General features: G+C 43.0%; 1 protein-coding gene across 6 annotated transcripts in view; it reads left to right on the top strand.

Annotated features, from left to right (window-relative positions):
• PLEKHM3 (pleckstrin homology domain containing M3) overlaps positions 1–27305 on the top strand; it is an 89380-nt gene that overhangs the window by 15326 nt on the left and 46749 nt on the right. For all 6 annotated transcript variants that reach the window (XM_026087315.1, XM_026087325.1, XM_026087352.1 and 3 more), the window contains 3 exons: positions 568–1503; positions 15015–15160; positions 20624–20817. In XM_026087315.1, the coding sequence (XP_025943100.1) occupies positions 568–1503; positions 15015–15160; positions 20624–20817 (1276 nt within the window). The remainder of the gene's footprint in view (positions 1–567; positions 1504–15014; positions 15161–20623; positions 20818–27305) is intronic.

Genomic DNA, 27305 nt, shown 5'->3' with positions numbered 1-27305 from the left:
AAACTACTGTCGTTGGACACAGTTCTCCATTCCCTGTATCTTGGGTAAGTCTATTACATGAGTGTAAAAGGGGTGTAAAATGCTATCAAAGATGTTGATAGAGTCACTGTGAGAGAGACATTCAGACAGCAATGTAGAGCTAAACTGGTCACTTTTCTGTAGGATTTAGCATTTTTGGGTTGCTATTCTTGTTTTAATTGATAATGCTGTACTCTTCTGAACTAGGATCTGGAAGACCTGCAACTGTTCTGTTGCTTTGTCACTGTCCTCCTGGAGAATCTCAGAAAAATCGTTTTGTTTCTCTGTCCATCTGTTTCCCCATCCCCTTTTTGTAAAGTGTTGTGGCATTTGTGGATGAAAAAGGACTATACTTTTCTTGATTCAAATGTATAGTCAATGCATGCATTTGATGAATATAGCCTACTGGGTGAAGGCTATTTCAGTGATTCTAGGCTCAAAACATACGACGTGTTGATAGGAGAGATGTATAAACCAAAATGACATAACAGTGTGAAATGATTCATTTAAAAAGAATTAACAGTTATATTTTCATTTTGTGTCTTGCAGAACACAAGCCAACATTCCCAAATATTCTGAAGAAGGGATACTTAGAAATTAGAAGGGACAATGACAGCTACTGGCAAACCTCTTATGCTGAGCTCTCCCCATACGAACTGTACCTGTATTGCCTGGACAGCAGCGGCAATCAGACTCTTCCCACAGTGTATCCGCTCATGCATTTTCAAAGGGTCACTGTTACTGGTAGCGTTGAAACCAAGGTGGTGGACACTGTTCTGTCAGACAACTCACAGCTACAGCTGAAGGCAGAGTCCTCATGGGAGGCTTTGGACTGGGGGCAGAAACTCTGGGAAGTGGTGCGTGCCTCCGTGCCTACTTTCATGAGACAGCAGGAAAAGCTGGAGAATGTGCCAAAGCCTGATGATAACAGTGACCTTCCTCAAACCAATGGATTGATAGAGAAGCCCATGGAGCTTTTTCTGTCCATGAATTTGACTGAAAACACTAAAGAGTACCAAAATATTCTCAAATCAGGGACTCTTTATAGGTTGACTGTCCAGAATAACTGGAAGGCATTTACTTTTGTCTTGAACAGATCTTATCTCATGGCATTCCAACCGGGTAGGCTTGATGAAGACCCTCTACTGAGCTACAACATTGATGTGTGCTTGTCGGTCCAGACAGATACTCAGGATGGCTGTGACTCTTGTTTTCAGGTCATTTTTTCTCAAGATGTCCTCCGCCTGCGTGCAGAGACCCGTCAGAGAGCCCAGGAGTGGATGGAGGCACTGCGAGCAGCAGCCAATGCTGCTAGAAATTTAGGTCAGGAYCTGCAGGTCACACTTAGGAGCAAACCTGGAGATCGGCCTTTTGGAAAAGATTTTAGAAAGAGCAAGCGCCAATCTGTGACCACCAGCTTCCTGAGCATCCTGACCACGTTGTCGCTAGAGAGGGGGCTCACAGTTCAGAGTTTCAAGTGTGCAGGTAAGCAACTGAACTGCAGAATCTGCACCTACTCCCCTTGTCCAGGAAAAGGGGGAAAAAAAATCCCTTGGAAGAACTTGCATGCGTTTTAGTAGTGCAAAGCTGCTCCCTTCCTTTATCTCCAGCCATGGGCACTTCRGTGTGTTAGCCTTTTCTTGCTCTCTGTAAAATAGGGAGAAAAGCCTATGAGATGTACAGGAATTCAGCAGTGTTTGAGTAGCTGTGAAACGCTAGGTCCTGCACATGTAGCATGCAACACTGAACGGGCCAGGGCTTCATTACAGGGTAACAGATCTCTTCTCTGCTTCAGGCCACTGGAAGGGTGGTCCAGAATCAAAGGGATTTGAATTCTGGCTATTACAGCTTTCCAACTTCAAGCATGTTTGTTTCCTTTTATTACTGTCTCCCTTCCAAGTCCTTTTTGGAGCCCAAGTTCAGCTCTGAGCCTTCTGGGGAGACTCCTCAAAGCATGTATATGCTTCCCTGAAATACTGTGATTTGGCTATGTGTGTTCTAACACTGAGGGTCAGGCATCAGCTTATCTGCATATTTCTTCTCTTGAGGCAGAGGTGAAAACATGACCTTAAGCGTCTGCATCTAATTGTTCTTAACCAAAATCTTAGTTCATTTGAATGCTGACTCTAGTCCAAGGCAAAAGCATGGTTTTATCCTGTTGGGGAGTGAAGTAGAAATAGAGGGGACCCATGTAAATGCAGTTCATTGTCCTTTTACTTTGGCAAAGGTACTTTGTGCCCAAATTGTGCTCTGTGTCTGGCTCCAGTTACATGCGCTTAGAAATTGTCAGCTGCATCAGAAACAGCTTTTTAGAAGGGTTTTCCCATTTTGTTATAGAAGCTGCTAGGGTTCTGCCTCCTCTCCGCTCTGCCCTGGGGTGGGGGAGCTGTCTGATGTGGCAGTCCCTTGTTGCTCTGGATGCACACATGGCTCTGGGGAGGTGTGGTGCGAGGCTGTGCGGTCCCAGGGCCTGCTGGCTGCCCTGAGTCCCTGCTGGGGGAGACCTGATCCCCCAGAAGCAGTAGGTTGCCTGTGAGGCTGCTGCAGGTGCGGCTGGGTTCATCCCGCCCTGTTAGTGACCTGCAGATGGTCTTCCTGCTCTGCTCTCCGTGGTGCACAGGACCCGCCTGGTCGCCTGTGTGCCAAGCTCCTGCTGAAAGCTAAGGTGCCTGGTACTATAATAACTTTGATCACCTGAACACCATTGGGTACCTAAGTGCTTTAAAAATATCTGCTGTCTATAAAATAGGGACACAGTGATGTCTTACCTTTAATGGTAGCTGTGAGAATGAAAGCAGCAGGGAGACTCTGGGAATGGGTCAGATAGAAGTCCCCAAGATGGATCCAGCCTGGTGTGTTACCCAGCAGACTGGCTTTGTGAAACTCCAGAAGACAGCAGAATTGACAGCCTCAGTTTAAGGTAACGTCCCAGATTCCATTCAAACTTTATTCCTTTCTCCTTATTTCTTTTCATTCAAAGTTCAGTAGAGAAAGATTTTGTTATTTTCTTCCATCGTCTGYCTGAGGTGCAGGAGAGTTTCAAGTGATCATTGCCAGTGATCTCCTCAAAAGCAGGATCAGACCCCAGAACARCAACAAAAAAAACCTTGTTTCTGATGTGAAAGGAGTTTTAGTCTTGCATTATGTAGTACGGAAGCAGAATTTTATGTGCAAAAGGGTGGATTTCCTCTCCCAAACTTGGGATACGTCATCTGCACTCAATCATGTATACCTGACAGAAATGAAGCGCTCTGACTGCCAGCGTTGCGTGAAGTTTTTTCATGATACACTTATATGAGGCATTCCCAGTGCTCCTGTGAGCTCCTTTTAGTGTGCAATACTGAACAAAAGCTCTCCTGYGGAGAAACACGACTTGCGGAGAGTCTGTGAGAACCAGGCTGCTGGGATTTGCTACCTGAGGACGGGGGGACACAGCCCTTACTTTAGGTAGTTTGCAGTGTGCCCTGGGACCCTCATAGGAGGTCGTTAAGCTTGAGCTGGAACTTCTAGCTGTTACCACAGTACAAGTGAATGAATAATCATAATTATAACTGAGAGAAACAGGGAAATCTTGTCTGGCTCAGAAAAGCTGGTGCTGAGGAGACTCTGGAGGCACACCAGCAAGCTGAGGCTCTCCCCTTGTGCCTTGCTGCCTGCAGGCAGTTTGTGCCGCTCCCCTGCATGGGCTGCTGTTTAACCTAAGGGGCCTGCTGTTGGTAATTACATCTTGCAGGCATTGAGAGTGGTTTTCCCCAGGGCTGCTGGGAGGGGTAAGCTTGGAAAAGGACGGGGAGGGGGGAGGAAGAAAAGTGTTGCTGTGAATTCTTCAGCCATTTAGTGCAAATTCCTGTAATTACCGTCTTTGTGTCCTGTCCCAATGGCACATAATACAGCAGAAGCTTTTCCTAATTGAGACCTTACAGGAGGTACAAATCCCTCCTTTGTTCGGCCTGACAAATTAGTGCCAGAAAGTGGCAAGGTCCGAGTGGGAATCAAAGGCAAGCAACACAAAGATGGAACTTAAGGCTACAGTAATAACCCTCTCTAGTCCTGCAGGGGTGGGAGGGAAGGAAAAGTAATGACCAATGAAAAATGAAGGTTTTTTTTGTTATAAATTCCCTTGACATGACAGCACCTCAGGGCTGCTTTATTTATTTAGGAAAAGTGATTAAATAGTAATACAACAGGGCAGACCATTGTCTCTCGAGCTCCCCCCTTTCTACAGACCCCTGCTGCCTTGGCTAATTGATTGACAATGAACCTCTGGTAAAGAAGGTTGTTGGGAGGACCTGATGGGGACCCTCCTTTTTTTTTTTCCCCCCTCCTTCTCTTTGCAGTCTTTGTGGGGTTCCCCTCCCCATTCCTCTGTTTGAATTGCCCTCTGCATCCCCCTTTCCCTTCCTCTTTCTGAAAAAGCTTTTCAAGGCACTGCTCGCAGACAAACAGCTGACGCTCCCGAGCAGGTAGGGAAGAATGCCAGTGTCTGTGCCTTGCTACTGACAAGTTTATCTTGGAGTCTGACTAGCACTTTTCAACTCGCCATACAAGCCAGGGCGGTGGTGTCAGATGTGGTCATAGAGCAGGGGGGACAACCTGTTGGTACACCGGGGTCAGAAGGGTAACTTGCAAAAAATTTTCCTTTGCTTGGTCATCAGATAGAAGCTTTTCCCCACATTTCTAACACTCTCTCTTGTTGCAGAAGGCAGGACATTACCTCTCATGATTCCCAAAGATGAATGAATAGGCTGCTGGTTAACAGTGGAGAGGCATGTTTTTATAAATCTTTTTACCTTTGCTGCCATTATTTGTATTTTTGGCTTGGAACAGTAATATTTTTTGGAAAGCGGTGGGAGCTAGAAACTGCTGGCACCAGAATGGCAGCCTTCTCTGTCCTTCACATACAGTTCACATAGCTGTAGGCTTGATCTCGTCCTGTTGCTATTGCACAAGGTACATCTGTGTTCCCATGGGCAGTGTTTGGGGCTCTGAGCAAGTGTGACATTTGTGAGCATTGGTCTGCTCAGGTGAGACTTTGGGGAGACCTGCCCATGCCCTCACGTGGATACGAAGTGAAAGCTGCAAGCCTGCAGCCTTGTCAAATTGAGCAGCAGGTGGAAAGGAGTCTCTCTGCCTCCAGTGCTGTGATCATATGTGTGTATGGGGAGAGTCTGGTGCAACATGCCCAGCTCATGCAGCCTCTTTGCTCTTCCTAACCCCACTGAAACCCCATCTGAAACCAGTCCTATCTTCAGTAAAAGTAAACTTTCTTCTTTTCCTCACAAAAATAAGTATTTTCCTTATAGCCTGCAAGCCAGCAAGCGTGATTTCCAAAAAAAAAAATTAGGCTCTTTAGTGATACAGATGCCGCATTGACTTAGTCCAGCTTGTCAGAAAAAAAAACAGAGTTGAAAAGTATAGGTGCTCCTTCATTGAATTTAGCAAATACTTCATGAATTGTCATCACGCACAGCACCAATTTGGTGGCAGCAAGTCACTAAAAATGCTAGGGGACAAATCTTAGCAAACTTAACACAATAATAGAATACCAGAAGGTCCTTTGGAAAGCTGTCAGCACTCTGTTCTTATGACTTTGCTAGTCCCAAATAGCAATTGCTCTCGCCTGTCCCAGGCACTTAGGATTGTGCTTACTTATTTTGCGTTTGGTTTCATTTCAGTTCATATCTTTTCATTCTATGACTTCAGCAGCTTTTTGCCTTCCTTGTATTTGAGACACTGTAATATCCTTTGAGAATGTGTGTTGCATTGTAATGGCTGTGTTGTTCAAGAATATTCACCTTAGACCACAGTCCTCCAGTCTTGTATGTGACTTTCAGGCCCTGTTTCTAGTGATTCAGAAGTGAAACTTCCATTGATAACAGTGGTATTTTTAAACTCTTATCTTATTCTTTGTTAGACAAAACCAGTTGAGCAAAAAAACATTGTCCGTGGCTAAACTGTTGTTCGGAAGATAACACCATGGCTGAACAAGTCCCCTGACTTCTTGGGAGGAGGGATGGGGAAGTTTCCAGACAAGGGTGACTGGAATTTGTGTAGTGGGGAATACTTCATTTGAAGTAAATCTGCATGTTTCAAAGCATGAGCTCGCTGTTCCACGGTTCCTTTGCTCTGTGACAACTACTGTTTGGTGAGAGATAAGAAGATATTGTGTGGTGTCTCTTCCATTTGCTTCAGTTGATTAAACCTATTACCAGTGGTCAGTTAGGATCATAGAAGCCATTTGATCTTCAGAAGTAAGGCAAGTGAGTTCTTCAGTCCAGTTTTAAAATGAGTTGACTGTCGAAAATGAGAGTCAAAAATATCAACTTTGTCTAAGCTGGTAGAAGTTAGGTCCTTCACCTTCTTGGGAGCTGGCTGACTCTTTAGCGAAGAGGGATTTTTCTCTTCATAGGATTTGGTCTGGAGCTGGCCTGCTCTTGCTCAGAAGGGCAGTTTAGACGCATACCTGGCTGGCTCAGTGCCTGTCCTGCACCCTGACATGCTCTTTGGTAATCCTCAGTTGGTGTTGTCTTTGCCTCAGCCTTGCGGGCAGAACAGCCAGTATGAATGTCTTGGCTGAATAAATCTATGCATTTCCCCTGGCAGGTTTAAAGGGTGCCTGCTCTCCCTGTATAGGGAAAGGTGACCCTATCACTCTGATCTGTTCTCTGGAAACAATTCCACAGGTTTTCAGCGTGTTGATTTTTTTTTTCCCCCATCACAAAAAAACAACTTGTGCTTTTTTCTTTTACTGGTATCCATGATGCTGGGAGAATGAGCTCAATTCTGCTGTATCTGAGGACATCTGTCCTCACTGTAGCCTCTGTGTTTGTCTTTGGCTGTTCCTTGTTTCCTCCAGGCTCATGGGTGCTAAATATTAGTTCCCCAAAGTACCCCAAAAAAACTCATGGTTTTTGTCCATCTGTCCCATGAAGCCAGTTCAAAAGAAAATGCCTAAATCGGTCTAAATGTCCTAGTCTGAACTGTGTTGGGATGGGAAAAGCTACATCTGGACAAATGGCAGTGTTTTCAGCCCTGAAAGCTCCCCAAATTCTTCTCTAGAGAACCTGGAGATTCCATGTGAATCACATTGTGAGAGACAACTTTATTTGGTGGGCTAGCATCTTTTTAATCAATCAGATCAGCTTTTGCTAATAAAGGCCTTCCCTTCCCAGGAAGACACTGCACAACACTTTCTGCAGGTACAGTTTTTACCAGCTCCCCTGAACTGGGGTATGACTGTTCATTTGGTTTCCTAAGGAAACAAAGGTGATGTTATAACTATGTTTGCTCTCAGTTTTACCCCTGCCCTGTACAGCTTGAATCTATCTGATAGTTTTAACAAAATTTGACAGAGGAAAAGAGCTGGAAAAGGTGTCAGGATCTTACAGGTTCCACAGAAGCAGACATCAGAGGGAGCCCTGCTTAATGCTTCTCTGAAAGACAAGCTGCGGTGCGTGTTTTGCCTTTGCTAGGCATCTGAGAATCCACCTGGGTGTGCAGCCTTGAGAGACAAATGCAGAAGAAACAAGGCTCTGTTAGGTCCACTACAGCAAAATTAGTGTTGTTGTCTGTGTTGGAGAGTGGTAGGGCTCCCCCTTCCTCGCGTGCCAAGGCAGCGTAGTATCGGCAGAACTATTACATGTGAATCAGATCAGAAGCAGTGTAAAAGAAGTTAGAGACTAAACTAGAAGCCAGCTACTGAGAAGCTTTCCGGCTTCATTTGAAAATAAATAACCACACTTACTGCATAGTCATTCCTCATGTTAGAAGTAGGTACAAAACCAGCTGGCGTATCCAAACTGAAATGGGGCTGATGTACCTATCTTTAGGTATGTTAGTAGCCCCTGTATCAAATACAAGAAACTTGGCAAACGAGGAAGCCTTCAGTGTAAGTGAATGAGTGAACGGTGCAGGGGTAAATGCTCCTCAAGTGAACTGCAGAGCAGGTATGAAAACTGAATTAAGTAGAGACTTGTTTTGCTAAATGCCTCTCTCACCCAGCCACAGCTGAGGTCACTAGTGCCAGCATCTGCTCTGATCACACAAACGCCCGCTCTTTGCTCTGGCCTCTTGTCTACCTTCCCAGGATAGAAAGCCAAGCATGAATGTAAACAGCTGTAGGACTGGGAGTACCATTATTAGTTATCCTCAAGTTATACGCCTACTCCTAGCTGGCAGCCTTCAGGAGCTGGCCTGGAGAGCGTGCTCAGCCCCCATCCCTGACTAAGGAGCTGCTGAATTACTGACTCCTGCCAGTCAGCCATTATCTCAGCAAAGCACCAGATACTGCAGAGAATAATCCTGTGAGGGCTTGGAGGAGAGAATGGTAAATTAGCTTGAAGCGTGTGCTACTCTTCCTCAGCGCTGCCATCCTGGGAATGGGGAGAAATGAAAGGATGCACCTGGAGAAAGCAAACTGTCTATGTGCTAAAGGATTCACAGACTATAACTGTAGGTGAAGCATGTCTTTTTATCGCTGTTTCTAATTCCCTTGGAGCAAATTCTCTGGGAAAAATGACATCTCGGCACTTCTCGGCGTTAGACACTAAAGGTAAAAGAACCCATACTCTGGTGAAATTCAAATGGGAAAATCCAAGCAAATAAAAACCAGAAGTTTCCAAAAGTAAAGTTTCATTGCAGCCATTTGACACACAGCTAGTATTTTTTAGTCCTGGTTTATTTATGAAGTTTTGTTCTTAACGTGCACAAAGTGCAAGATTAGATTTTGACATTTATGCCTTTTCAGTGTTAAACTTGCAGGCCTAATTACTGTCAGTTTTATTAGGGAGGAGGAATATAGCCTTGTATGCTATACAAGGTGTGCATGTAGCATGTCTTATACAAGGGATAGGTATAATGCAAACATGCAGAATGTCATGTATGCATGTATATGTCTGCATATCATGTCGTAACACCTGGCTTGTTTCCACCAGTGATTGATTTTTTTCTCCTCTTCTTGGATAGTTTCATGATTCTGCATGTTCCGCATGGCTGACTTAAAGGGTGTTGTTTACGTCACCTAACCTTAGCAACCTAAATATTAGATGTCTAGGCTAATTCAGTCTTCATTGATTGGAAAAAGGCCTAGGTGCCTAGGGGATGATTCATCTCATCTGCCTTGGGGAGATGCTCTGCRCAGTGTGTGAGCCATTGGGAGTAGGCTGGGATGGATCACTCTCTGGACTGGGCTGTCTCCCCAGCCTAGACCAGAGCCCGTTGTCAGCAAGCCCAGGCAGGGTGGCTAAAGCTAGCGGAGATGCATCGTATGAGAGAGAGAAAAGACGGGGCTATGCATTGTATCTTTAAATGGCAATAATCGAAGATGGGAAGGCTGTTAATTCAGGGCTTAGTCCTGAGCTCCTTCTAATAGAAAGTTTCCACTGACTTGGGAGGWTTGGGTCCATCCTTCAGGGTCTATTAAAAAAAATTGAGGCTGGGAACTGGGGACCAATGAACCCTTCCTGATTTCTGGGGAAGCCGATCTAGACAATAATTACAGTGGGATTTGTATATTGCTTAGATAATTATAACTGGATAGGGTCAAACCCCCATAGCTTCAACAGAGAAAATTTCCTGTGTTTAATTTGTTAGCTTTTTTTTGAAAAAGTCAGTAAGAAGGTCATAGAAAAGTAGGCAAAGGTGAGTAGAGGACCAGACTTTGGAGGTATAAGAGTTTTGATAATTTCTTTAGAAAGAGGATTTCTTTGGAGGAAAGCTAATGCTGGGAAAGGGACAAAGTGTAGGTGCAAACTCAAACCGGGGTAGGCATAAGAGGGGGAAACACCTGACAGAATGAATGTTGTACAGAAAATGAATAGCATGAGACATGTTGGGGGCTGAGCTGACTTGTAAGTCTGTCTTTCTTCCTTGTGGGTTTGGGTTTTTCTATGGAAAAAACCCATGAATTGAGGCAGATGCGCAAAATAATACAGCCTGGAACTGAAGGCTTCTCACCTTCTTGTTCTGTTTGTGCTGAGCAGCTAGAGAAATGTTGTATGTCTGATTTAAAGCTGAAAATTTGTTGCTGTGCTTCTGCTTAGGTTGTTTTATGGCTTTATCAAGCCGAAGCTTTTTGAAGTCTCTGGGTCATTATCTTTTCTTCGTATTTTATGTTGTTTCTAAATGAATTAGCTTCTAAGCTAATCTGTCACAGATTTAATTATTGTACACAATCATGAGAGAGTTGCTTTTTCTTGATACCGAGCAAGGAACTTTATTGAATAAGGAAAACAGTTGGGTACTTAATTCTAGTTTGGTCTTCCATTTTCTCTGTTTCACTATGGAGCTACTTCCATCTCTTCTTGCTAAAATTTTAAAGAAATAGGTATCTGGGTAAAAAATAGCTGTATGTGTCTGCCATCACTGTCGAATYTGAGCACATCGCAGCATCCTGAAAGTGGCAGAAGCAGTATTCTCCGCACTTAGCAGAAGAATTGTATCCATGTGTCTTGGCTCCCTTGCCCCTACCTTAAGTCAAGGAGAGGGGCTTGTTACGACACTTTCACCCCATCTGGTGTACTGCTTTCTTCCCAAAGTGTTAGCAGTYGGAGATGAGCCTCTTGATGTTGATGCTTCAGCTCTGCTCAGAGATGTTGTTGAGAGAGGTTCATCTGTGCCCAGCAGCACTTTGTTGCTGCTATTTTTTTCCAACCCCTCTTTTCCTTGCTTGGTTCCAAGGCTGTTTTGGTGTATTTTCTTTGATGAAAGGTTTGGAATTGTTCCTTCCCTCACTTTGCTAGCAGTATATCTACAGCTACATTCTATATATAGCTTGCTCTCCAACATCCTTTAGGTAAGGATGATTTTGTGGTAATAATAAATTTTACAGTATTCTCCTCACTCTAGACTCTGGGTTTGCCAGCCCCTTGCACAGATGTTAGATGGATAATATTCTGTGTGAGCACTAGGTATAGGTGAGAGAGGCTTGGTGAAAGTTAAGCTGCTTTTCCCTTGTCCTGTGGGAGCTGCTTTCTCCAGTTATAGGCAAGTATTTTCTCTACAACCATGAAACAGTCCCTCCCTCCACTCCAAGCTATTTGTTGAGTTGTGCTRTTGATCTCCCTGAGGTGGTCTGCTGTATCTGACTCTTTTCACTGGGAAGGACCCTCAAGAGTTTAAAGCAAGGAAAAGGTAATGTCTTCCTTTCTGGCAAACGTGATGGCAAGTTTATGTTCCTAAATGTCCAAGTGCAGGATTTCCAAGGTGTTAAGCCATGAGCTATTCCTTCCTCCTCTTCCTTCTCCCTCTTTCTCTCTTGCTCTTTTTTTTTCCACCTTAAAAAAACAAAGTAGCATAAGTGGTCTATGCCACAGAAATATGTTTGTCACACTACATCACTTTGAACTGCATAACATCAAAGAAAATCAGTGCTTTGATAACTTGATTTGAAAGGATTGTAGAAATAGCCATCATTATGAATCACAACAGATAGGAATGGAAAAGATGGTGATTTTCAAACAGCAAAGCCTGTAAGATAAAGAAAAATGTAAGGTAGGTGCCACATTCTCATCTAAAAGAAACCTCAACCTTACAAATGTTATGTAGCTTTGCAGAATATGATTTACTTGAGGATATGAAGAGGAATGGGAAATACACTGTGTGAAAACGTGTTTCTGAGGAACTAGGAAACACAAGTGGGCTCAGAGAAGGACTGAAACAAGGAGTGCATGCTGCTTGGGTGGAAACTTCTTCTGTGTCCTTCTCTTTTAAAACTACTTGTCCTAAAGGGAAAGACTTCTAGGATTGCGCACCAAGACCCTCCTCAGCCAGGAGAACTTCAGTCCTTATGAGCTGGACGTAACCATCTGTGGGAGGARGAGGAGGAGGAGGGAAGCCCCCTCAGCGCTTCTGTGCTTTGACATTCCTCTCTCGAGGAAACTCTCTCCATGGACTGGAATGTGTTTCTGGCTGCAGGAGATTGCAAGAAATTAGGCCTTAAAATTGTGACTTCTCAAATGCAAACATTTTAGTTTAGAATGATGACATTTCAAATTAAAAAATTGGAGTTTAGCTTATTCTTGCCTTCGTTCTAGCTGGTAGGAGTCAGGATACTAAGACAAACCAGCAGCCTGTGGAGCGAGAGGGAGTGTGCTGTGGCAGGTGACATTGGTGTCGTGTCCTCTGCCCCGCTGAGAGTTAAGTGCTGGCTAGTGGGGAATGTGTATAAAGGTTTTAATGGCACTGAGTTAGGAGACACCAGTCTCATTCAGTCATAGTTTTACCACTTGGACTGCATCACTTGTTCCAAATACAGTGAGCTGTTAAACTCCTCCATGCCATTTTGCACTCTGTTTCATCCAACCTGAGGAGCTTGGTGTATATATAATGAATGCTAAAACTGGAGCCAGTCAAGGTATCAACACTGATGCTTCAGTGCTTTTCAGTGATCTGAAATTCAGAGGCAACTTGTTAGAAGTGTTCAGACTCTTCACTAGTTCTTCTAGCAAGGCTGGCACTGAAGTCCTTGCTGTGCTGAGTTACTGCTAATGCAAATATTATCCTGTTCTGCGAGCTTGTTCCTGTTTAGCATGGAAAGGGGAACACTCTCCTTCATAGATTCCTTCATCTTGTTTTGTGAGCAGAGAAGGGGGCATATTTCTGTTTTTCCTTTACAGAGAGGCAAGATTTACCTCTGCTGAGCTCTTAAAAACACGGGTTCCATAGCAACAGTGCAAATACTTTCTGCGAGCATCTTCCAGGGCTAATAGGATGGCATATCAGACAGACAGGGCAGTTTTTTCATGTCTCTTCAGCTGTTGAAGCCCTTCACCTTTATATATTAATGCATTTTAAAAATTAAAAGAAAAGTTCTATATGTACTACAGTCCACTGCTGCGGAGCTTGCTACTGGGGTGCCTGCTAACTTCATCTGTGCCAGCCCAGTGGAGCAGGACTGCGTGGAAGCTCTCCTCACTGATTAGTCAGGAATCTGCTTATTTTAAATACAGAAGTGAGCCCAAAAAGCGAAGGCAGACAAATGCTTGCTTCACTCTAAGGGAAATACGAAGTTGTTGGCTCCTAAGTTCTCGTCCCAAGCCGCAGTCATAAGTTATCTTTTTTTGTAACATGCTGCTGAATTATTTGCATTGACTTTACTCTTGTAAAAGGCATACCAGCATTCTTCTTGTCCAGAAAATACTGCTTTGCAAAAAGTTCTCCACCATTTATCACACAAAAATTATTTCTACAATGACAGTAATTTACAGTCCTAATTCTAATATTTGGGTTTTCTGTTAGCTAAGATGAGATATTGCTTTTTTATTATGTATATTGAATGATATCACCTCAGACATATGTTTAGATCATATCTGATCTTATGAATGGCAGAGGAGGAGACATAAACATACGCATCTTTTTCATCAGCTGGACTGTGTATATATTTGCCTTTTCAAGAAATTGCATGACACTTGGTTTAAAAAAAAAAAGAGAAAGAGAGAGAAAAGTATTTGATGAGAGGGAGGGAGAGAGAGAGGGAGAGATGCATTTGATGTGAGAGCGAGACAGTGACAAAGACAGGATATGTCCTGCGCTGGTTCTCTTGATCATGTGTATTGCTGAGAATCAATGGTCAGATTATTCTAATTATTTTGATTGGAGCAGCAGGGACATGGTAGCATCAGGTAATGGAGAGGAGTTCAATTTATACCTAGAGTAGCTGAGTTGCTGCAAGCTCTCCCCAAATAAGAATAAATTCTACTGGGGAAAAAATTCATTTACTGAGATAAGTTATGTAATTACAATAAACAAAATCAGTTACACTGACAAAAGCACACTTTTGCTTGTAAAATGCTGTTTAACTAATAGTTTTGCCTTAGAAGCGGTGTACAATGATTCTGCTAATCAGCATTACTAACCAACTGCAGCAGAGACGGTCTGAGCTTACAACAGGTTAGAGTGAGGCTTTGGTGCTAATTGTGTCTGTGGCTATAGGTGTCATACGGGGACACTAACATTTGAAGGAAAAACAGAAATACTTGTGTGTGCTGTGTCAAAGAGGTGTTAATAACAACCACAGACATCTCATTATATCTTATCCAAACATTTTTAGCCTTGTTTCCTAAACAAGTTGTTCAATGTGACTGTGCTGTGTGTCTTCCAGTCCTCCACTCTAATACTATTTGAACCTGTTGGTCCATTTTAACCATGGTTGAGAGAAAGACAGAGGTGTCAGATACCTTGCATTTCTACATGTTTTGTGAGAACAGGTGGTCAGGTGAAAGAGATCTGCGTTAGTCCTTTCCAGCCAAAGGAGAAGCTTTGGACTGCATTTTTTTCACCTAGGGACTCCACACAGGAGGGGGTGGAAAGAGTTAAGTGATCCTGCTGTGGAAAAAGTCTCAGGCAGACCTCAGACCTCATAAGGCACAGGGTAATCCAGCCGTGAGGCACAGAGATCCAGGAAGCTGAGCTGCCTGAGTACTACGAGTCATGGACTACTCATGCTTAATGTGACCGCTGCTCACGGTTGTTACTGGTGGTCTGGCTGTGGTTTGCCCTGGCTGAGTCCTACCTGCCAAGTCGGCGTCCCTCCTGGCTCGCAGAGGAGGTTGCATGCGCTCCTCCAGGCAGCCTCTGCCAACCCATCTGTCTGTGGGGAAAAGGCCTGCCTGTCTGGAGCRAGTGCGTGGTGCTTCCCTGGTCTGGGGTTTTCTATTTAAGCTTCAGGTCACAGTTTTCAGATGACAGTGGCTTTTAAATGCCCAGTGTTGAGACATCTTGCAGCTGGTCTTTTGCCTTTGTTTCCTGAGAACTGCTAAGGACTCTTTGACTGCCCTCTCAACTCTCTTATGTTAGATGCTAAAGTCAGTGTATGTTGTTTCTGTGYTAGTGGCAGAATATTGATACTTGTTCCTTTATCTCTAGGGAATGAGAAATACGTTGTTGTTTAAAAAAAAAAAAGTGTCGGGGGAATAGTTAATTTATTTTCTTAGTGCATCCCAGTTGTGCACCTCTGGCATGATATACAAACTCAGTCTTTTCCCCTCTCTGTTCCCCAGGCTGTCAGCGCTCAATAGGCTTGTCCAATGGGAAAGCCAAGGTGTGCAGCTACAGTGGGTGGTATTACTGCAGCACCTGCCATGTGGATGACACCTTCCTCATCCCTGCACGGCTCGTTCATAACTGGGACACTTCAAAATACAAGGTAATCTGCCTGCAGGCTGGTTTGCTAACAAATGAACTGAATTGCTGTTTAAATTGAAACAGACATCATAACAGGTTGAGGATTAAATGTATTGTCTGCTAACGTCCCTCTAGCCAGAATGAGCCTGTCCTAGTGAATCTGCTCTCTCTCAACAAGACATGCTCTCTCCACAACTTTCTTAGTCAGGCCTAAGGCATTCCCTGCGCAGAAGCAGCCGTTCTTCTCTCCTTGGTGKCATCTGTTTATCTTGGATTGGTGCTGCTTGTTGATGATGACCCACTGGAAAATGGTGTAACCCAAACGTGGTGCTTGCAAAGTCCAGTAGGTCGCATCTCTTGGCACAGACCTTTCCAGAACACTAGAAGGATGTCATGACAACACTTGTTTGGGCCAGGCAGCCAAAAATAATGTAAAGAGAAAATTCTACAGTTGTTCACTTGCTACACAAACAGCTTTTCTAAAACTTCAGTAATCTGCTGTTTGCTGCTGCCTCAGTGGTAGGTTGCTTGGTAGGGGCAACTGATTACATGCCCCAAGGCATTATGCCAGCAAACACGGTAGCTGTGTTGTTTTGCTGTCACTGAGAGCATACGCTGAAACAACATCAAACTCATAAGGAAAACAGACCATGCTAAAGCTTTAAACCTAACAGCAACAGTTAGGAGAGGCTGTTTGATGTTTTGTGTCTGCAAATATTATTATTATGGGCTATTTGAAAYGGAAAAAATAACCAGTAAATGCCCTATTAGAGGAAAAGCAGCTCTCTTAATAATCTTCTCTTCTGACAAATTTTTGTCTTCAAAAGGTAGCCAGAGCCTACCATCAGGAAAATGATAGTCTTGTGCAATGCAAGAAATGCAAGACTCTTCAAAGTTTATAAAGCTCCTACATGTGGAGACTAAAAACCTCCTTTTCCTTGAAGCCAGGAAAAGTACTTAAGAATTGTTTCTTTGAATGCTTTTCCCAAGGACTAAACTTGCTGGCCCAAAGCAGTATAGTTAGCCCTGATGTAGAGAAAGTGCATAGTAAGGCAAAGAGACTTCGTATCAACGTATCAGTGATATTGCCAAGAAAATAAACTGTTTTGTTTTTCGTGTAAAAACTATACTCCATGCTCTGCTTGTGGTCTAGATATAGGCAGCTGAGGAACAAAACAAAATGAGAATTTTAAGCTTAAGCTTCAATTGAAAATCAAATTCACTGTGATTATTATAGTAAGAAATTATCAATTTGCACTTTTTGTAGACAGGCAGAACAGTTGTGAGGTGGTTTGGGAGCATGACCAAATTTGTACCAATGTCCAATTGTGGCAAAGCACTCAGAGAAATAGATTTAAGGAAGGAACACCATTCCTTAGGTAGGAAAACACTATGTTATCCCCAGCTATTAGAGGGGGAATGGAGGTCATGCAGGGGTCATGTGCCAAAGTGGCAATGTTACAGCTGAGCTGAGATCATTGGTTGAATCTCTTCAACTTCATCCCCTCCACATATAGGATAGATCTTTTTACTTTTGTGAAATCTGCTGTTTTTTCCCCTTTTTGTTCAACTCTGCATATATATGCTTTTATGTCTCTTCCTGCTGTTCCCCCATAGGAACTAAGCAGTGCTTTTCTGAGGCAGAGCACATAGTGCCTGCACTTTTACATCTATATCTCTTTTCTCCATTCAGAGATAAGGTTTGATGTCTGTTTCTTCTGAGTTGTCTAAAAGGCAACTTAATGCTGGCTGCAGTACTAACTAATGGTAATGAAGCTGCGTGATTCCTTAATAGTGTATTGATTAAATGCTCTGATTTGGCAAAGACAGATATTTTATTCTACTTTCTTGAGGTGATCTTGGTATGAATAATTTCCATTTCCTTTGGGCTCATTTTCAAAGGAAGATCACTTAATCTGTTAGCATTTCACCTCCCGTAATTGGTGAATGTGCCCACACAAAGCTGTCCAGCAACATCCCGGAATGAAGCTAAACAACAGAGCTTCTCCTAAGCATACAGCCCTGCCTCACACAGGTAGCACAGTAATGCCTGAAAGTGGAGCTGCTTCAGGCACAAACCACATTTGTTGGCCAGGGGAACTAAAACAGGGCTTCAGTCTTTGAATGCTTCTGTATTTCACAGAGTCTGAAATGTGCCTGTCAGTCCACCAATGAAGGAAAGTGAATGAAGTAATTGAAGAACTTCACTCCTTCCCACTCCTCCCCACTGCCATCTTTTTCCCCTCTGCAGGGGTCTCTGGAGTCTGTTGTGTCTGTCTCAGGCAAAGCAAGTACTGATACATACCCCAGGACATGGGCTTTTATGGTGATATAATGTGATTGAGCGCATTTGTTTTTCACATTTCATAGATTTCCCCATGCCTAAACAGCATCTGTAAGGTAAACTTGCAACAATTAAGTAAGCTTTGCAAATGGAGAGGTTCTTGTCTGCTTTTGGCAAGACGGGACGTGAAAAAACAGAAGCAGTAGAAGTCTGCAGAGTTGTGTCTTCCCATACCCAGGATCTTGAAAAACAACAATGCACTTAACACCTGAAAGCATGCAGATAAGAAAAGAAAAATTGCCTTGATTGTAATTAAAGCTGTTTCAAACAACTTCGCCATTAGGCATGTTTCTTCTGTCATAACCAAACCAGCAGTTCAGTCCCTAACTCACAGGGTTTTTTTTCCTGTCTCTCTACTGTTTCCATATTTGTGTTTTTCATGTGTTTGTGTGAAAGGAAAAGAAAGAGGCAGTCTTGGGAACATCCCTTCTTCCTTTTGCTTATGCCAACTGTTTTCCCTGTTTACATGCAAAAAACAGTAAGTATTGCAGTTTGGTTCTGGTGGCTTGCAGCTTGTTCAGAATGCCAAATGAACATAGCAGGAAATGAACTTCCTGTACCAGAAGGCTTCAAGGGAGGCTGACTTCTGGTGAATTGAATTCTGAAGTGCAAGTTTGCAGCCTCTAGAAAAGCGGTGTCTGAAAATGTTAGCATCCATCCTTGTGTGACATTAAAGGCTAAAAGCCTTTATATCTTCCCATTCCTACTAGCTTTATTTTAATGAGATGATCTAGTCTCTCCAATAAAATGGGAGGACTGTAAGTATGTTAATACATGTACTAATATATTGGCTGGTAGCAAGCTGAATTATTATGACTGCCTGACCCTTCCCATTATAAGACTTCATTTCRGCTTCTTGTAACTTTGTCATGGTTGGTTATGTGAGTTAATGTTTTACATGACTTGTGTGCCTGTGTCAGGCATGCACAGAGTGAACCAAGACCTACCTGCCTGCCAGGGATGTTGGGCAAAGCTGCTTTGCCTGTAGTCACTGCTCCTCAGGTACTTTTTTGGCGAGGAGAGAGAGAGGTTCCCTTCTCTCCTCTTCTCTCAAAAGCTGCGCTCAGACCATATGCCACCAGAGCTGCACTGTAATACTTTGTCCTTTGGGATCTGGATTTGTACAATAAATAGGGCATGGGGCTAYGCACTGAATGATGGAGAATAGATGCTCTTTGTCAAAGATAGGTCCTGCAGAGGACAGAAGTCGGGAAACCCTCTTGTGTTTGGGACTCTATTCCCTGACTGCTCTTGAAGTTTGAACCGAACGCTCTGGCGTTTGCAGGCTTTCCTCTAGCACAGCAGGTAAGTAAGCGCAGCAGCGTTGCTCTGACCCAGGTCATGCTGATGGTCCTAGGGCAGGGCTGAAGAATGACGCCTTGGTGGGAGGTGCAGTGCTGGGGCCGTACTGAGCATTCATGTGGCTCCTGGTGAATCACTGAATCTGTGGCTTAATTTGCCCATCAGTGAAAGAGGAATAATATTTACTATAGATACAGCAGTTGTTAGGAGATGGGTGAGATAGTACAGCTGAATCATTTAATGATTGTAAAAGCAGCTTGAAAGTGGTTGTTTAACTGCGTTCTCTTCTGTGCACTGCAGTTAGTGGGTCTAATAAAACATCAACATTGCTAATGTTAGAACTCTTGACATATTTGAGATTTGTAGAATTTTTTTCCACCAAATCCAAGTTGTCTGTGCTGCTCCTTACAYGGTATGTTGTCTGTTCTTCCATTCAGACAGCTTGATTCCTTGTACATGCACTGCTTGAAAAAAAGAAAAAAGGGATAGGGGGAGAAATGAGTGGAAGGTTTTATAGAAATAAGTGATGTGTTTAATATGGCTTCTGGACCTGAGAAGTCTGTGAAATTATGGTCTACTGTATTTAAAAATACACATTGTATTATCTATGTAGCTGTTAGTGGAAATACTGTCCTGGGTATTATTTATTATATTATTATTATGCATTATGAAAAGGTTACAGTTAAGACTAGCTTTCCCTGTAGATAGTTAGTAACTCCTGTCTCAGAGTTGCTCTGTTACTGGAAGTGCTGCTATTTGTATGGACATATATGGCTTTTACCTACTTCCTATCTTACAGAACCAGAAGGGAAATAACTTCCTAAATCTGAGGAGACTGTGGTGTGCCCTGTCTCCTTGTGTTAATTGCATGAAAGGTAGCATAGTTAGCCTAATTCATCCCTCCCTTGCCTCAGTGTAAACACTGGTTTAAAGGAGGACTAATTGAATTGCAGAACACATAGTATTTCTATAGCACAGTTTCAAGTGATTTGCAGTTCATTTCAGATAATCCCATCTTCTCTTTTCCAGCTGTGATAAAATGCAGAAGTAAGGAATGAGAGGGACTTTGGCCTTCTCACCTCAGAAATAGGAGTATCTTTTCTAGTGAGAATAAAAGTCCCATTAATTTATTAGGATTACAGTAGCTCTTCATAGGTGAAGATGTGACAGAGCACTGTCATGAAAAAGGCATAAGAAAATTTTCTTGCAGATGAAATACTGAGAATGAGTAACACTAGTAAAACCCAATTTTGTTTATCTGTATTTTTAAAAACTTGATAGATGTGCTTCTGATTATATTATTTTTTTTAACCCTATAGCAAACAATGAAAGAAATGAAGTAGTACAGTACACTGGAATTCTATACCCTGAGATAGTACAGTACAACTGGATTTGTAGTGTATATGTTTCCTTTTCTAATGTCAAACTTGTTTTTTCTTTTCTAATGTCACACTTATTTGATCTTTGCTTTCTTGCCCAAAAGAAAACAACAAACGAACATAAAAATATTAACAGGGAAGAACCTTACTGATCATAGTTTCTAGACTTGGAAAACATCTATTATGCTATGTTACCCTGCAGTGAAAATATGTGTGGCTGAAAATATCACTGTACTTTGGATGAGCAGTTAGCTCATACACTCAGCTTTGATAGGCTTGAAGAAGTTTGACTTGGGTATAAGCAGAGACAGCTGGATCTCTTTCAGCTTTGTCTTCATCTATATCTGGTAACAGAATAACATTTCAGAAGCAGAGAATGACTGACAGATCACAGAGGAGAAGAGCCACTTAAAAAGAATTGGGAGGAAAGCCTGGCTAAACTGGTTGTTTTATTTTTCAGGTATCAAAGCAAGCCAAAGAGTTCCTGGAATATGTGTATGAGGAACCACTGATTGACATCCAACAGGAAAATCCCATGTTGTACCAGCATGTTGAACCTCTGGCAACTGTTGTCCGTCTGAGACAGCAGCTAAAATCTCTCCGGGCCTATTTGTTCAGCTGCAGAGCAGCAGTGGCTGAAGACCTGCGTAGAAGGTAAGGACCAAGGACAACATGCAGCACAAGGATATAGTTTCTTTGTTTTGTTGGGTTTTTTTCCTTTTTGTTCCCACAGTCCAATTCTGAAGGTGTTACATGTTTAGAAAGACGCTGTGCTTCTACCTGACTTCTTTGGGCAGCTGGGTATCTACTGTCAAAAGAAAATGGTTCCAGTAGGTTTTATAGGGCCTGAATGCCTGAAGTTGTTCTTGACAACTGTTAGCACAGGGGTCACACATTGTGCCTGAACATCTTTTACTCCTCAGGCTTCCTGACTCTGCATGAGTATTTTCAGTCAGGTGTGACACCTCAGGCTCCCTGTGACACTGTCTGGCTCTCAGGTACTCACAGTGTGGTAGCCACTGTCAGGACCTCTGAACCAGCTCACAAGATGGCAACATGTGAGAGAGGCCAGAGCCAGCCTGCTTCCCTCCTCTGCGCTTCTGCTCTACTCGGTGATGTGACCTCGCATGAAGGTGGAGGCCAGATGCAGTCCCCTGGCACATGACGCAACTCATGAGTTACATGACACCAGAGCAGTCATGCTCCTGTTCACCCACCATCTTCTCCATCTGTGGCATGCCTGTGCTGAATGTTTTCTTTATTGGAAAATACATGGTCATAGCACAGGAGAAGGCATTTTGTTTGTTATTCCTTTCATATTGAGTTTTTCTTGGGGGAAACAGTAGGTTTATAAAAAATGAAATTCATTGTGGAAGTGCTGTAACTCAGTCCATTCAGCCGCTGCTGCATTTTCCTAATGAGCTAAAAAAGATCAGTCTTCTTGCAACCATCAAGCCACAGTTGTGACCTTAAAAAAAACAAGTTACTTTTGTTCTGGATCTCCTAAAGAGACGGGGAGTGGGCTGTGCCCATGCCGTGCTGTGGGGTGAGTGGCTGCAGGCACATGCAGCTGTCCTGCTGGTAAACACATCTGTAAGCATTTGTGTCCAGGTTTGCAAGTAAGGCAAATCTGCAAAAAGGAAAGCCACTGTTTGGGAATATTCAGCTGTCAAACGATAAGAAAGCAGATGGCATTGGTGGCTGTATTTTGAGCATGAAGTTTTAAGGACAGGGGACCTGAATTCTCTGGGAGGGGGAGGAGAATGCACCAGCGTTTTCTTCGCAGGAAGAGGAGTGATGATGAAGTCTGCTATTCAGCAGGTAACTTAGGTCATTGCTTTGAATAGCTACCTCAAGAACATCTAAGAGAAGGATATAGCAGCAGGTTTCTGGAGAGCACTACTGAGCTCTTGTATCAGATCCACGGCACGCTGATATGTGTTTGTGTGTGTCTTAATGCTCAATTCCTATTATTTGATAGGACAGCTTGCAGCGTTTTAAAAATTAGGGTGATTTTTTTCTGTTATCACAGAGGGTTGGTATTATCTTGCAGACTGTCTTGCTATTCAGCTGTAATAACTTTCCTATACYGTCCTCTTCAACTGCAATAAAACTAAAAGGAGAGCAAGACTTGTGAAGGCTGCTGTTCAGAAAAAGTGATAGAAAAGAAATTATGCCTTCTGATTAATGCTGAAGAAAAGAATGCCCTTAAAACAGAGAGGAGGAGACAGGAGAGACTGAAGGGAGTTGTGTAGGAGAGCGAAAGGAGAGATCAAAGGAGGCCTAAACAGAGAAATCAATGGACTAGTGACAAGGGGAAGAGGGAAAAGCAGGAGAATGGAGGAGATTCTGAGAGCCAGAGCTGAGGGAAAGAGATAGTGGGAGGGTTCTCAGGAAAAGAAGAGTTACTGAGGGAACCAAGACAAAGGGGGAACCCAAAAACCTGCCTCCGAAAGGGAGAGATGGTGAGTGCTGAAGAAATGGAGAGAAGAAGAGAGAATGGACAAAAAATAGCACAGAAATGTGTGTGTGTGGTATTTTAGGAAAAAAAAAACCCAAAGAGAAATAAGTTATTAAAATATTAAGTGAAGCATTTAACACCAACTCTGGTTATCATAAAGAGAGAAGAGGAAGAATCAGTGTAGGCAAGTATGTCACCTCCAGTTTCATGGCTCTTGCTTGGGTGATTGTGTTTTCTGTTGTATTGGCTGGACACCGCTGGAGCCCTGCTCCCTCTGTCAGAATGAAACACCCAGACTGACAGAAGAGGGAAGTATGGGAAATGCTCCCTTTTCTTATTTAAGGGTTCCTTAACACTGTCTCAGATTAAAGCTGAGAAGACTTTGAATGGCAGCTGCTGTTGTTTGGGAGGTGCTTTGTTTGATTCACGATAACCCTAAGTTAAACTTGGTCTCCTTGTGTGCCTGCAGCTGATCTCTGTGTAGGGTGGCGAGAAGAACCCCAGCCCAAGAAGGGCGAGAATACTAGGGTGTTGCTTTTGTTCCGAGGAAGCAGGTCCAATCTGGTAGGACTTGTAAAAATCCAGTAAAAGCCAATGAAGGAATGTTTCAAAAGCACAAAATAAACTTTAGAATCCAGCTCCTTCCTGGATTGTGAAGCCTCTGTCAGGGTGGGTTTTGGTACTCGATTGGTTCCCGAGGTCTCCCCTGAGAGGTTTGCAGGGGTGTAAAGGAAGAAAAGTCCCTTTCCTGGAAGCAGCTATTCCTTGCTCTAAACTGGTTCCAGTGGCTTTGCTTTCTGCATGTAGCATCAGAGCATGTGGACCCTCACTCTCAGTGTGATGGCTTTACAGAGCACAAATGACAAGTAAACAAAGAAAGTATGTGATTTAAATTTCCCTTTGGCTCTTCACATGGGCAAGTTGCAAGAAAAGGGGGAGTTAAAACAATACTATTAGGCAGCATTCCTAAATTTAGTACTGTTTCCTAGTTAGAAATGAAAGTCTGGGGGAGAGAATCCAGTTATCTGTCCTGCTCTAAAAACATTCTTTTTCTGCTTGGTCTTCACCTTACTATGCGAATGACTATTAATCACAAGCAAGTGAACACAGCATCTTGAAGGCCTGTCAGACCCATATAAACAGACTGAAACAAACTGTTAATATTGCTGTCTAAGGAGAACTAAAAACAGACTGATTAATTGTATTGGCACCTTACTGCCTTAGGGACACTGATAGAGCCTGCCTTATTAGGGAAAAGCAGATCACTTGGAGGCTTCTTTTATTAATATTATTTGTATTATAATATTCTTTAAATCTATACCTTGCTCTTGAACCCAGATCTCAAAATGAAGATGGCAGTGAATCTGGAAACTCTTGGTGTCCTCTGGGAAGACAAAACTGTTTACAGTGCTTACAAGTCGCTTTTTCTGAAGAATTCCAGATGGCTATAAACCAGGTTAGCTCAGGATCCAGTTGGTTTAAATGTGGAAATGTTATTTACTGTATAATGCCTGGTGTCCATAGATAGGTACTTTGGGGACTTTGTAAAATTTGTCATCTAGCAGAGTTACTCAGGGCTGAACCATAATGTGAATTTTAAGAGTCAAGTGACCACATAGAAAGAAAGGAAGAGAAGCAAAAGATATCCTAAAAGTAGCTAGAAGGCACAAAGTAAAAATGATCTGCATCACTAATAATGATTTATTTTCACATATGGATTCTAAACTCTTTATGCATTTGCAAGGGGAAAAAAAATAAAGGAAATCAGAGTTGACTGAGAGGTGAAATCAAACCCTCCATCAGTGCATATCAGCAGAGTACCACTGAGATAGCCAGCTTGATGCTCCTAGCCTGTTGTTGAGCACCCTGTTTTACAAGGGGCATGATTACGCCTAGTTTGCTGTGGCTGTCACCTCAGTATTACAACAGACATAATTTGCCTCAACAGTCCTTACTCAACAAGTTCTTGCTTCTTTTGGTTGCCCTGCTCATGTGGGTGCTGTTCAGAGAGAACCGTACAAGACTGAAGCCTAGAGCCAATGTAGTTAGTGCAAGTAGAACTGTGCAGATCCCAGCACAGCTGGCTGCCTGTGTGATGATGGCCGAGTGGCACAAGCAAAGAGGAGGGAGTCAGCCAAATAGTTTGGAGAGAAAGAGTCCCCAGCTCCATTAAACAGCTAGGGTATTCTGGGAAGCCGCTCTAAATGATGTGTCATTCTGCTTTTGATTTCTTCTCTTTATCTCTAGACATAAGTAACACTAACAACTTCTCCCTGTGCCATAGTCTGTCCTCCTCTGTTCTTGTCAGGGTCAAAGACTCTTCTAGTGAAGGAGCTGACAGAGCGTTTTTTTGGAAAGTCTTCAGGCACCTTCATGTCTCCTGTAGGGTAGGCCAAACCAGGTCAACTTCAGAGCTCTCTCTGGGCTCTCTGCTCTCCCAGCTACATTGCTCAGATATTCGTAGACAGATGACGGTGACAGAACGTAGATGTTCTGTCTGCTCCTGCAGGAGGTTCCCCTACATGTTTGTGCTCCTTCCGGTGCCCTCTATCTGGAAGTAGACCTCCTGTAGAGCAGTGAGAAACTAGGGAAAAATTCCCATATCATTCTTCATCTCCTCTGTAGGATACCATTTGTCTGTCAGCTCCAGAACAGCAATCTATTAGTTTTACTTAATGTATCCAGCACTGGAGTTTTGCTACTTAGTGTGTTACAGGAAGACCAAATTAGAGCTGGTTGTTGCAGCAACAAGTTRGAGGTACCCTTGCAGTGCTGCAGATGCATGGTCCTGGCTGAGCCTGCCGTTCTGTCAGCACGGTGCAGAACGAGCCCAAATTCAGTGATGCCAAACAATAAAATCCTGTCACTTCCTACAGTGAGGCCTTAGAAATATCGCTTCTGACACAGGGCTAGATTACTTTCAAAATATTTGTGTGGCAATTGGGGAACCTGTCTAAACACATCACAGGAACCCTGATTGATCTTATGCAATCACTGTACCACCAAATGCCTCATGTATGTGAAGCTGGGGCTGTGTCAGGTCATCTTTCAGACCAAGGACAACAGAAGGTCATTAAGTCATGGCGCAGCCCTCAAAGGAGACTTGTTTTCTCCATTTTCTTTGCAGCAGGCAGACCATTTGGAAAGTGGAAAATCCCAAAGCAGGAGAACAAAGACACAGCGTGGGAAAGCAGTAGACTGCAAAGGGAAAGTTTGGGCAGGGGAAAGGAACAGAAGGCTGTGGTTTCCTACCAGAAGGCTTTGAGTTAGATGAGAGTCCAACAGAAGAAGAAAATTTGTTGCACAGGTGATTGGAAAGAGGGAGAGAGAAAAACTCTTTCAAAGGGGATATCTGGATATCCTGAGAGGATCCAGACCTAAGACCAAACAACAGCCAGAAGTGAGGAAAGGTTAGAAAGAAATGTAGGGAGGTATGCACTTGCATTTGTTGTTCTGTATAGATACTGCATGTGTGTAATCATTGCTCTAGCTAAAATAAAAGATGTTTGTGGAGCACTTGCAAGTAGACTATCTCTCTGCCTTCAACTCCTGTGTCTTTCTGAAGAAGTAACTGTGCATGTAGGCTCCTTGCAAGGTGAAGATCTTAAAAAGCTCTCCCTAAAACCGTAGGGGGCTCAGAGTGGAAGTTAGGTGGACCTTGAGCTTTCATTTAAACTAAAGGTAATGAACAGAGAGCTGGGGATCGAAGAAATGTGCCAGAGCAGCCAGGGGCGGCAGCAGTACTGCAGTCTGTTTAAGCCAAGGGAAGATTAAAAGCATGTGAGCCAGTGCTCTACCGTGGTAAGCATCCGGCTGAGGAGCATGCCAAGATGCATGTAATAAGTTTTCCAGAGGACAGGCTGGTCTTTTGGTTCACATGAACATTTTCCTGTCCAGGGACACACCTGCACCTCCTTGTCAAATACATCAGTAATATTAAGCATCTTTCAAAATGGTAGTTTTCCTTCTTCTTCGTAGAATAGATTGCTATGACTTTAAATATTACCTGTGTTTTCACTTCAGAACTTGCAGCAAAGATTCAGAAGTGCACCTGGCAAGACTAGAGAGCATTTGCTTGTTCTTCATTTCACTTCAAGTTAATTGAGGGATCTAAGCTATTTTGATTTCAAAATGAAGCTGTGTGCCCCTAACTATTTCTCTGCATTCTGCTTTTAATATCAGTGATTCTTAATTCCTGGGTTTTAGCTGTAGTAATTCTTGCCTTTCACAATGTTGCTGTAATCTTGCTCAAGTAACTGCAGAGGAGAGAAGAGTTTAGTGTGCTGCATTTTAGCAGAAAGTTTATATTCTGATTGCTGATGAATGATAAGAATAACTGTTTTTAGGGATGCTCATGTGAAATTTCATTAACAACATTAAACAACACCTTACTTAGACATGCTCGATATTAAATCTAGCCCTCAATATGGGCTGAAGATATTTAGGGAATGGCTGCTCCCAGAACATAACCAGAAGAGTAATTATACCTCATGAATGTGGAATGGTTCACAAATGCCTTTTTAGCCAAACCTCTAGAATTAAGAAAAAGTCATTAATCTGGTGAAAATACCACAAGAATTAAGTAAAAAAAATAGCATTTTGGGGGGGAGGGGGAATGTTTTTATTTAACTTTCAACTTCTGAATCATTGGGTTTTGCAGTGTCCCAGTTCCCTGAGTAGC

This window comes from Apteryx rowi, unplaced genomic scaffold (assembly GCF_003343035.1).
Source record: "Apteryx rowi isolate R43461 unplaced genomic scaffold, aptRow1 scaffold_12, whole genome shotgun sequence".
Lineage (NCBI taxonomy): Eukaryota > Metazoa > Chordata > Aves > Apterygiformes > Apterygidae > Apteryx > Apteryx rowi.
Note: the sequence above shows the minus strand (reverse complement) of the source record. Positions and strands in the feature narration are given on the sequence as shown.